The sequence below is a fragment of the Apaloderma vittatum genome, unplaced genomic scaffold (genome assembly GCF_000703405.1).
Source record: "Apaloderma vittatum isolate BGI_N311 unplaced genomic scaffold, ASM70340v1 scaffold11237, whole genome shotgun sequence".
Taxonomy (NCBI): domain Eukaryota; kingdom Metazoa; phylum Chordata; class Aves; order Trogoniformes; family Trogonidae; genus Apaloderma; species Apaloderma vittatum.
In genome coordinates, this window is record NW_009724605.1 from 89,182 (window position 1) to 101,255 (window position 12,074).

Genomic DNA, 12,074 nt, shown 5'->3' on the forward strand with positions numbered 1-12,074 from the left:
CTCTTCCCTAAGCAGATCCTGTGCTCAGTAGCCAGGGATCTCCAGAAGATGAGGATTTTCCTGCTGCCTGCAGAGAACTTCACTCTGAGCAGGTAAAATGTCAAACACAGCCAGCTAGCTTGCAGCTTGCATCTCTTTCAAACTCTGCATTGCCTTTTGTTCTGCATGAAACATAACTTTGGAAAGCCAAAAGAGACTTGGGGACTGTCCAAATGATTTGATAAACAACCATCTAAAGAGAGTGCATTTGCCTACTTGACTACTTTTAAAATGTCAGTAAGGCAGCCATTATTTATATTCACTACAATATTTCATTTTATTCCTACCTGTTACAAAGCTGCTCCTCTGAATATGGCTTGTGTTACAGGAAGGAAAGTGTGGCTGCTTTAATGGACTCTAGAACCTCCTTGCTCCAAGAAAGGTATCTCAAAGGAGCAATGCAATGCTGCTGAAGTCCTGCTGTGTGCTGTTCATAAGCAAATCCTTATGCAAGACTGCTACTCTTATTTAAAAAAACCTTACAGGGTCAAGGAAATGCAAGTTTAATATAACAAATCTAGAGTTTTCCATTTATCCATATGCTCCACGAACTGACAAAACTACCAGTACAATAACTAAATGTACTTCACCAGCCACATCTGTAAAATAAAACTATTGACTATTATGATGTCACTTGCTTTACACTAATTTTATTAAAAAGCTAGAAAAATGCAGCCGACACCTTGAAAATCTGTTCTGCGAACATCTTACAAGAGGTGATGTACACACAAATACTCACCTATGCTTGATTCAGAAGCAGACTGACAGTTGTGTTTATGGCTTGTTGAGCACTGTACACAAAACCACAGTAACTCTGGAAAGGAAAACTCGCACAATGTGCCCCATATTCTTAGGAACAATTACGCACTGCTCCTACTTGCTCTAGCTTGGAACAGTTGTAACTATAAACATTCTCCAGTCCCTAAAAAGCACCTTCCCACATCCAGCCTGCCTCTGCACCTTAAGGAGTGTAGCTACACAGGATGTCCTGGCTCTAAACAGGCTGATGCTGTCCTCACACTGGGAAAAAGTTCAGCTGTCCATGTACAGCAGATTTACGGGCCTTCTGTGTCAGTCTGGCAACTCCAAAAGACTCAAGCAGGGAAAAGATTTAGCCCTATAAATGCTATTATTTGAACTTCTCTTTCCACTGGCCACAGATTAATTCAGCGTTAAAGAAAAGCACATAGTTAAAACTGGAAAAAATAGAGCTCTGTTTTCTGAAGTGCTCTGTGTTTGTCTAGTCTCGCTCTAGTTTGAGCAGGTTAAGCCCCATAACTGAGTGCATTTGGAAGCCAAAACATGACTGAGGCTCTGGAGTAATTGCTTCTTGGAGGAAGATGGTACGTACATTAGAATAAAAGGTATTATATGCTGCACAATAAAAACAGAGGTTGTGCTCTTTTACAAGTCTTGTGATATGTTTTGCTCTACACAGGTTCCCCTAACCGCTCACTTGGTTTCGATCCATCTGGATTTTCACCACAGAATTTTGCTTTGAGTTTCCAGTTTGAATACATGAAAGCTCTGCCAAAACCACATCACACTCAAACCACAGGAAATCGTGAATTTGGAACTGTTTTGACATGGAAGCTGTAAACAGTGTGCAGGTTCACTTAAAACTGGATCACTGTCTTTTGAGTTATGAAACACAACAAAACTTCCAGCAAACCAGGTCAGAATTGTGAATTATTAAAGCAAGAAGAAATTACGTGACTTTTGTTATAAATATTTTCCCCTAGCTTCTTTCCTTTAGCTATAGGCATACTATATGAAAGAATAAAAAGAGAAGTTGGGCTTCCTCCTCTCCAAGTTCGAGCTAAAACAGGTTCTAACACAAGACAAGGATAGTTTTGAGCATGTCAACTCTGGCATAAAAGCCAGAGTCATACTCAAGATATGAATATGGTTTAGTTTTCTGTGCAAAATGATGGGTAGTCACCTTACAGCTAACTGACATCACTGTTAGAGGAGCAAGCCTCCCATTTAAAATCCGCTAGATTTTCAGCTGCCAAACACTGGATTTTTTCCCCAGGATTCCCGTTAGGAAACCGCACGGAATTTTTATGAAAATGGAAAAGTCTAAAGTATGATTTTTGCCTTCAAAATAAACACTGCCCTGAAGAAACACATATTTGTAAAGAAGTCACAAGTCCATTGAAGATGAAAGAAAAACAATCTAGATTTCCAGACCAAGCCTAAAAACAACCCAGATTCCAAACCTACCCATGCCAGAAGTTTGAACACAGAGCTACATGAAGGCAGTTTGACTGAAGTCAAACAAATAGGAAGCAAAATGTAGTCATGCAAAAGAAGATTTGTATTACTGCACTGCCTGCAAGAAAATGCGGTTTAATCTCGCTGAATTTCATTTTTACACCAGGCATTTTGATTGTCAGAAACACTCTGCAGTGTTCCATAACACACAGAACCATACATCAGATGTATCTGACCTGTCATAGAGTTTTCGGATGTACACAGTTGCTCTCGCAGCTTTTCCACGTCATCGGGATGAACCTGTTCGTACAAAGTGCTGCCAAACCATTCCGACTGTGGCTGGTTCAGCACAGGAGTCACAGAGTCTGATACGTAGATCACTCTTCCCGTCTCAGCCGCAACTACAAACAGGAACCCATCTGCAGCCTCCAGGATAAGATGTTTCAGTTCCTTCCAAAGAAAGGATTTGATTAGAATGCCAGCAAGAAAATGGAATTAAATAACACATCTGTCATTGCCAGAGAGTATTGTTTTCTTGTGATCCTAGTGGTTGATCACAATCTAGCCAGAAATTTTCACTGTACTATTGATTTAACAACACAACCAAACTTGCAGCAAACCATAAACTTTGTTCTTCGCTTATTGCCTTTCGTCTGGTGATCTCAGTGCACTTCAGGAAAATTAAGTAATTAAAACTTACTCCATATTGTGTGATAGGCATCTAACTTTAAAAAAATAGCAAGTTATCTCAGAGTACAAACAGAGGAAATGAACAGCTATAACTGATAAGGCAAACTCATCCTTCAGTTAAATGTCCTGAACAACTTAATTGGAAAGAAACCAATGAGTCTTTCTGGTTGGGCTAACCCCCCCCCCCACCCCGATGAGCTCTGTTTGTAAATTAAACAGTCACTGGATCACAAGCAGAAAGTGTAACGGGAACAAGGACAGGAACCCCCAGCCTCCCCTCCCAGCCACTACACAGGGAGGCTCCATCACTTCTTACTTTCTTTTTTTCTAGCCTAACTGTATGAAGCCTCAGAGATCCAAAGGGTCTAGAATATCTCTGTCTTTGGCCTTTTCTTTACGCGGTCCCTTGCTCATTGTCCTGGGTATTTCTGTCCTACACCCACAGATCCACCCGAGATAAGCACCCAGAGCCCCAACTCCACCTGCCTTAAAGCAAATACTTCTGTCCCTAACTTCCAGACACAGGGCTGAGACACCCAGTATCTTCAGCTGCCCAGGCTAACAGCTGTTTGTTTGCATCACACAGAAATGCTACCTTTGCTTAACAGAGTCTGAAAACCTCTCCAAGGAAAAGATGACAAATACCAGTCCAATTCCTGGGAAACAAGCTGGAACAGCCTTTGTCCAGTGAGTCCTGTGACCACCAGAGCTTGTTACAATACCACACGTGGAACTCAGAGAGACAGCTTGGAACAATCCGAGTCCCATTCCAGGTTAGGCAGCTCAGCAGAGCTACTGTGCAAGTGACAGCTATTAGCTGGTAAGGTAAGGATCAAAATCTGGTACGATCTACTAAAGGAACAGATAACTCATCTCAAGAAACATCAAACTGTCAACTTCTGCCACTTTATTCTGTAGAGAAAGCACATAAATTCAGAACCGCTGAGTCAATAAAAAACCTCACAGCATAGCTGGCTGCACTATATAGAAGATAATGAGACCTGTTTTGCATATATTATTAACAAAGGTGAAGATAAACTCTGTCATTCTGCAATGGTAAAAAAAAAAAAATCACAACAAACAGTTGCAATGAGAAGCGACTAGGGTGTCCTACCAACAACCAGCTGAATGGCACAGTCCCTCCAGAAACACACTTCAGGAAAGCCAGGCCAAGCAGAGCTGTGAACACTGAGAGGTCAGCAGCAGCTGCTGTTTCTCTAATAGAAAGAAGTATTGCCTCTAGCCATAACCTACATGTGCAAGTGCTTAAATCATGCAACCACAAAAATGCACATTACACCCATAGGACTTCAAAAACAACAAAGGTGGTAGGAATTTTCAGTGCACTCAGTTAAACACAGCTTTGCTTCAAGCACTGGGTGCATCTTCCCTCTTCCATCAAAAATGTAACCAGGGAAGAAGTACCTCAGCCAGTACAGATGGGATTCATCTCTGCCCAGTTCAGCTGCCGGGAACTTAGGCATTAAGACTAAACAATGTTTTTAACCTTCCTCCAAACCCAGGAGGGAGAGGCAGATCTTTCTAGATTCATTTTCACCTATTTTAGAGAACCTTTGTTAGGATGGGAAGGACCAAACTCTGGAGGGGAAAACTCCTTTCCAGAGACGAGGGAAAGGCCTCAACAACAAAAACACCCATTTTGCTGCTTCAGAGAGAAAAATTTGTCATATAGCTAAGATCCAAACAGTCAGAAAAAATTTTCTGTGTTCACACCTTGGACAGGGACCTTGTACCAGTTACTACACAACAGTGAAGGATCAAGCTGAGATGCTACTTGTCTCAGCATCTCCTCATACCTTTTAAGACCACGAAACAGAGAAAATAGGCATTTGCAAAAAAAAAAAATCTACCTGTTCTGTAAGGAAAGAAGGCTTGTAAGCTCCATCAGTAGATTTGTTTCCAGTGCCCCTCATTGATTTCATGTGTGAAACAGCCATCCGAAGAATTGTCAACTTGTCAGGCTTACGAGCCAACGCGCTACAAGTGGGTACCATATCAGACAGTTCGGTGATGTACTGTGTCATCTTATTTCGCCTGCGTCTCTCAATTTCACTATGATTCTCCCTGAACATTTAGAGAAACACCAAACCAACAGAAAAGCAGACATAAGAATTTCAATTGGAGGTAACGAATTGTAATACCTCATATTTATTTTGCTGTTTTCACCCCAGGGGAGCAAACTGCTTTACAAAGCTAAGCACTATTATCCCTAAGTTTACCGACAGAAAATCCAGGCCACAGAAGGATAAATATGATTTGCCCATAGCTGTGAAAAGAACCCATATTTCTAGCTATTGGCTTGTGGCCTTAATCTCTTAACCAGTTTAATCTCCTTTGGTTTAACAACAAACAAAAACCAAAGTAGAAAGATATGAGGAACCAACAACTGCCAATACCAGCCAAACTCCCAAATTTGCTGTGATGCACCTCCCAGCTTCCAGTCCTTGCTCAGGGGGTTGAATCTGCTTATAAAAGGTCTCTTCTACAGGAAACCATTCACTAAATGCTGCATCAGGTCAGCAGTGTCAGCATTGACTTATAAAACAACCCCACTCAGTGACAACACAGATTCACAGAGCACTGTAACACTGTGCAGGAAACTTCCCGCATCCCTGCAGGGAGATACCCATGCTTATAGGATCACACTGCAGGACTGGGACCATATATGGTGTAACAGTACATTAAAAAAAAAAAACCCCAGTAAATAAGTAAGTATGAAAGACAGCAAGTAAACATCTGGCTTTCAGACACAGATCAGAATTTATGTGTGAGAACAATCTAGCACAGCAGGGAAATAACAATGACAGGACTTGATGCTGCCGCACTTTTGCCTGAGCTCCAGTGTTCGCATCCTTTTTAGGAAACGTATGACCTAGGTGGTGAGTCACATCTGGGAATTCTCAAACTGGACAGTCACCCAAATCTTTCAGAACTGAAGATCTGAGAATTCAGTTTTCCCATACTGTAAATCACCTGATCACCATTAAGGGATTACACCAATAAATACATCTGAAACAATCTAACAGGACCTAGAACACTTCAGTGCCTTGCACTTATTTTTCCCATACTGTACCTGTCAGGTGGCAGCTAAATACAAGAATGCAACAGGTACGTGATGTCTCAGATGTCAGAGTTGCCTCTTCCACTGATTTCAGTGAGCTGTGCATGGCATTTTCTTAGGGGCTCGCTGGCTGATCCAACAAGATGTGAAAGGTGATCACTTGGAGAGTCCACCAGTATTGTCCGGTATGATAATACATTAAAAAACCCCACAACACTCTTTGGAGCTGGCTGTTATGAAGACTGATCATGAAAGCAGAAGCTAGGCTTGGCACGCTTTTTGCCTACTTTTAATTATGAAGCCTTTTCTTAAAACGCAGGGAAGAATCCGAGTTGTAGCGTGCTGCTTCCTGAAATAGAGAAATGCCTGGGCTTGTCCCGCTGTATGAGTATCCTGCCCCTGCACACACAGGTGTCAGATGCATGAGGCACTGTCTCCAGAAATACCACTTGTTAAGGCTACACACAGAGTTATTATTCCTACTGATGCCTGTGCTCACTCTCTGATATCCAGGAAATCCAGCTCTGCATCCCTGCACTGATAGCCCACGGTCAACCAGTGAGTTACAGCCAGTCCCGTGGTTAAGGTCACTACCTAATTAACTACTTATCACATCATAATAGTGAACCTTTCTATTTTGAATGGCTGATGAGTAGCCCTTATTCAGGTCTGTACAGATGTAGGAGAGAACAGTTCCTGTGGGAGATGGATCATACACACACATGGAAGCAGAAGAGCTTGTGTGACAGTGCACACGTACATAAGAGCATGTGTGCACGTGTCAGCATTATATGCAGATAAATATGGACAAGAGGGGAAAAAATGCACTTTTACATGACAAAAGCTTACCCTAAGTTCAGGATTTTCACAGAAATTGTGATCAAGAAAAGAGAGAGACAAAGAACACATACATTCAACATATATTTTACATTTATAAATACATATTACATTGCCTGCCACATTCCACATTTCCTGAACATTGAAAACAACAAAGAGACTGCAAAACTCTCTGAGAAGACTATCCAACAGTCCATTTCATTTACAATGATAGAAGCTAAAATGTAATACAATATTAGTTAATTTGCCATGACAGCGTTCAAGCAAACAAAACCCTGAAACTTTTCTGAAATTAGTTCAAATGTAAACCTTTAGAAGAAAAAGAGGTGGTGTGTTCCTTTTCCAAAGGTGTCTGCCCTAGGAACCCTAACATTCATAAACGGGTATACAGAATGATAGAACCATAGAAAGCTTTGGGTAGGAAGGGACCATTAAAGCTGGTCTAGGCCAGCCCCCCTTCAGTGAGCAGGGACATCTTTAACTAGATCAGGTTGCCCAGAGCCCCATCTAGCCTGACCTTGAATGCCTCCAGAGATGAAGCCTCCGCCAGCTCTCTCTGGGCAGCCTGTTCCAGTGGTAAAGAACTTCTTCCTAATGTCTAATCTACCCTGTCCTAGCTTAATGCCATCGCTCCTCATCCTGTTGCTACATGCCCTTGAAAACAGTCTCTCTCCAGGTTTCCTGTAGCCCCCTTCAAGTACTGGAAGGCCATTATAAGGTCTCCCTGGAGCCTTCTCTTCTGCAGGCTGAACAACTCACTTTCTCAGCCTGTCCCCACACAAGAGTTGCTCCGGACCTGCTCCAACAGGTCCCTGTCCTTTTTGTGTTGAGGGTTCCACAGCTGGACGCAGCACTCCAGGCGAGGTCTCACCAGAGCAGAGTAGAAGGGCAGAATCACCTCTTCCAATCTGCTGGTCATGCTTCTTTTGCACATCCTAATTCTGTCATTTCTAATTTTTCTTTTTATGTGGAAAATTTGGAGGGACATTAAACTTTGTGAGACCGTGGGAGCTGATCCAAATCCACTTGAGGTCCACGGTTAGTATTTCTGATTTCAAGCGCTTTCGGATCAGTCACCACTCCTGACTTTTGATCAGTCACAATGGGAGCAAACTATATTTGATTTTCCTTTTTCCTACCTGGCCATCCTTTCTGTGTCAGCAGTACTTTGATCATGGTCCCACCTAGAAACAAAATAACCAGCTCTCTAAGCTAAGGCACACCTACTGAGATTTTCTGGACATGAACATCCCCTCTTTCCTCTCAGCTGAAGAGCTCTACCGAACACGCCTACCTTGCAAACTTTTCCTTATCACCAGAGATTTGATCACCATCATACCTAGAAACAAAAGACAGTAAGTGAATCCACAAAGGTTATGCATTGCTTAACAGTCAACACACAGCAGAAAGCAAAGAGGTGCACAACTCCAAACTATTACAAGTAACAGCAAGAAAAATAACAGCATGAGAATGACAAAGCAAAGACAACGTTGAATCTGAAGAAACTTCCAAGCCATGCCAATTCAAAAGCTTCATCTGTATATTAAAAAAAGTTGGAGACACATTTCAGGGGATTTATGCGAACACTTTGACATACACTCATTGCTTGGGAAACTCAACAACCATCACCACTACAGAAAACACCACTGAGCTTTTATCGACAGCAGCCCATGAAATATTCACTGCTGTGCTGGAAGTGACATCGAGTTGTATCTTTTCCAGACTGCAACCACAACTCACTCCATTCAGCAGAGGGCACTGATGGTCTACAGATAACATGGGAGGGCAGAGACACGCTCAAGTGCAAAGCATTATATATAAGGACACCAGGAAAGAGCTCTAGTGGGTACAGACACTGCACTGTCTGTTGGGAAGACCGGCAAAAGGCAGTCACAGTCAGATTAAACTGCTGGGTAAAGAGAAATGAAACTGAAACTGGCTTAAATCCCTAGAACGAGACAGGTATCTCATTCCTACCCAAATCAAGAGAAGTTAGATGCCCAAACAGGTGAGTGCAGTGTATTGGCAGAACTTTACAGAGGAAATCCAGATCAATGTGACTTCTGCCCCGTGGGATTAAAGCTTCAGTATTTTAGAAGCATTGTGCCAGAGACAGGCAGCAACGTGACATTTCGCTAAAAAAATTACCTGCCGCTCCTCCTTTACCTTTCCTAAAAGCATACTAACCATTCAAAACTAGATTTTGCTAGCACAGTTACAAAAAGATGAATTTGTTTGGAAAAGCTCTTGATTTTGGAGAAATCAAATTCCAAAATACAAAATGAAAGTTTTCAAAAATGCAAAACCAAGGCTAGTGGCTTGTCTAGAAATGAAGAGTATTGCTGCTCAGGAGTAGTCAAGTGAGATTTAGTATTAGAATTATGCCTCTCCAAAATGATATAATTTATTAAAACTGACAGCCTATGAAGGTCCCATGTATTAGCTAACAAAGTAATACAGCATAATTAAGCATATTTTCTAAAACAAACCTCATAATTAACGTCTTGTTTTCTTGTCAAATGAATAAAGACTAATTTTAAGTACCCCAATCATGTAGTTGTAAGGTTTCGTATTTTCCTCCCTCATTAAGACTTGTTCAAACACTGAAGACAAAGCTTAAGCGAGACTCAAGCAGTATTTCTATGTTGTGTTTTTAACGCCAGCACCCTCACAACAAGAGAAAATGCCCCTTTACTCCACCTGACTCTGCTCAGAAAACAGACCGAGTCCAAAAATTTTCAACAAAAAGACAGATTCAATGAAGAATGGCCACATGCTGTCACATGAGAAGTACATGCAAACGGCTCCATGTGACGATGAGATGCCATGCAGAGATACCTGAGCTGGCTTGGAAGTCCCTGAGAAGCAAGGTGTGTCACATGGAGTACCGCACCAACACCACTACCTCCTCTGCTCCCGCTAGCCCAGGGCTTGTCTACTCATCCTTGTGGGGTTGGCTGGGCTGAAAATGTTGTGGCCTCCAACTACTGTTTCCTCCCTTCCAGCCTCCCAGCTGACCCGTGTGCATGCTTCTGCAGGCACTTCAGTCGAAGCCGGCGGGGTTCACTTAAACATTTAAACCGCAGGTCTTTGCTAACCAAATAATTTTGACCAAGACAAGCTAGGAATCAAACATTTGAGCAATTTGGAGAAGGGAAAAGTCCTAAAATGAGGGCACAGCCAGAAGAGGATGTCTGAACATAGCCATGGGCATCTGCACTGTTCTTTTGTAATTCCTAAAAGTAGAACCATCCAGGGGTTTTATAGCACTTACAACTTAAATGTCAGATTTTGATCTGCCATCTAAAATCAACTGACTCTACTGCAAAGTACAGTACAGCATACCTCTCCAATGAAAACAATGGAACTATCGGCTCTTCCCACCACCAAAATTTGAAGTGCTGAAGCCAGGACGGACCAACACGCGTGCGCCAGCGTGCCCAGAAACCCAGTCACTTATGCAGGCACAAATCAGGTCAGGTTGATCACAAACCTTGCTCCCTGAACATACATCTTTCAGCAAACAGTAGGACTAGCCCTCACATCACCAGTTTTAACATCAGAGACTCTGGAATATCCCTTTTGCAAATGACATCAGCTGAACAGGGGTGCTGCTGGTCTCGTCCAGTAAGTTATGATACGGGGTTATGAAACATCTTCAGTGTACTCTTCTTTCAGACTGACTAGAAAGACACTGTTAAAACCCTACGGTGACAGTTGTGTTTCAGCATGGCTGCTGCTACAGAGCTGCAGTTGCAATTTGGATCATCATTGGATATCTGTAAGCCTGGAAACCTCTGCCCTCCCTGCAGCTGCTTGGTTTCTAATGAAAAAATGCATTGTGACCAGAAAAAAAAAGGAAAAGTGAAAAAATGGCAATGATGCTTAAAGGTTTGTTTTTATTTCTAGGCTAGAATATTCCATGTTAATTAACATTTATTTTGGCAACTTTTACTATTCAGTTACACCTAATAGTACATAATGAGCTTTAATCTTAAAAAAACAATCCACACCTCTAGGATCTGTCATATTGTCTTAACAAGCAGTTCACATCTGAAATAAGTTCAAAATAAAATTCATTTTCAGTGGCAGAAATACAACTTCAGCAATGACTAACCGAAGTTCACATACAGTAGTTGAAATAATAAGCTAAAAATCACAAATTTTCTCAATTGACAGAGCTGCAGAGCGAAATTATGACACATACACTGTCAGCTTTCTAAGCCAACAACTATTTTAGGCAGATTTCTGCCACTCACTCGAATTTCGGTCAAGTTGTTGGCAAGTTCTTTAGCCATATTCATACTGACTTTACAACATAAGTAGTGAGACAGCTGTCTTTCTCCACTGAAAGAAGTCAGTGATCTGGCTAACTCCCTGTGAATGCTCACCTTGAAAATTTGCTTGGCCCCTCTCCATCCTCATCATCGAAGTCCATTCTGTAAAAGCAAGATTTCCAAATCAGTAATCATGACATTGGCAATGGTGACATGAATGCTCAAGCCAGCAGTTCTCAACTTTGTGTGATTTATATTTTGAGTGGAGTTTTAACAAGTGTAGATTCCGTTCTTGCTCATATACTTCAGACACCTTAAAAGTAGCTCATCAGCTGCAAGGAAAACAAAGAATATATGCTTTTAAAAAATAAAGCAATAAACTGCTGTTCTTCCCCATCGAAATCTGCACTGTTAAAATTAACAAATAAAAGGAAATATTAAACAAATGCAGTTCTTGCAAGATGTTCAGAAGTAACATCTCTTAGGCCTGACAGAAGTTTACAGAAATCAGTGGGGACTCTATGTTAGAGACCAAGACTAAGGCTAAGGAAAATAAAGTTCTAAAGCTGTACACATAATAAACCACTATTTTCCCCCAATCTAAACAAAGCACATTAGAGATAGAGCAGAATAAACTCCCAGCCTCCCTGCTAAGAGGATTATCTACATCCTCACTATTGACTGTAACTGTGGCACATTCCTTAGACTTGCCCTACATTGCCAATCATGTCACACAAATCACTACCCAGCTCGAGGTGGCAACTACTTTGTGATACTCCTGTGGTCATTATGAAAATGACTTATGGGTTTACTGTGTACCTACCATAAGCAGTTTATGTCCCAGATCTTCTTCTTAAGTCAGTGGAAGGGACAAGCTCTTCCTTGGGCCAAATCCCAGCCCTCTAGGCAGGCTCCTCCTGGCAGCCACAACA

At 41.8% G+C, this 12,074-nt stretch overlaps 1 protein-coding gene across 1 annotated transcript in view; it reads right to left on the reverse strand.

The window, feature by feature from the left end:
• ARNT2 (aryl-hydrocarbon receptor nuclear translocator 2) overlaps positions 1 to 12,074 on the reverse strand; it is a 74,468-nt gene that overhangs the window by 56,871 nt on the left and 5,523 nt on the right. Inside the window, exons 2-4 of the mRNA XM_009872580.1 lie at positions 11,257 to 11,304; positions 4,818 to 5,031; positions 2,493 to 2,706 (exon numbers count right to left, since the gene is read on the reverse strand). Coding sequence (XP_009870882.1) covers positions 2,493 to 2,706; positions 4,818 to 5,031; positions 11,257 to 11,304 — 476 coding nt within the window. The remainder of the gene's footprint in view (positions 1 to 2,492; positions 2,707 to 4,817; positions 5,032 to 11,256; positions 11,305 to 12,074) is intronic.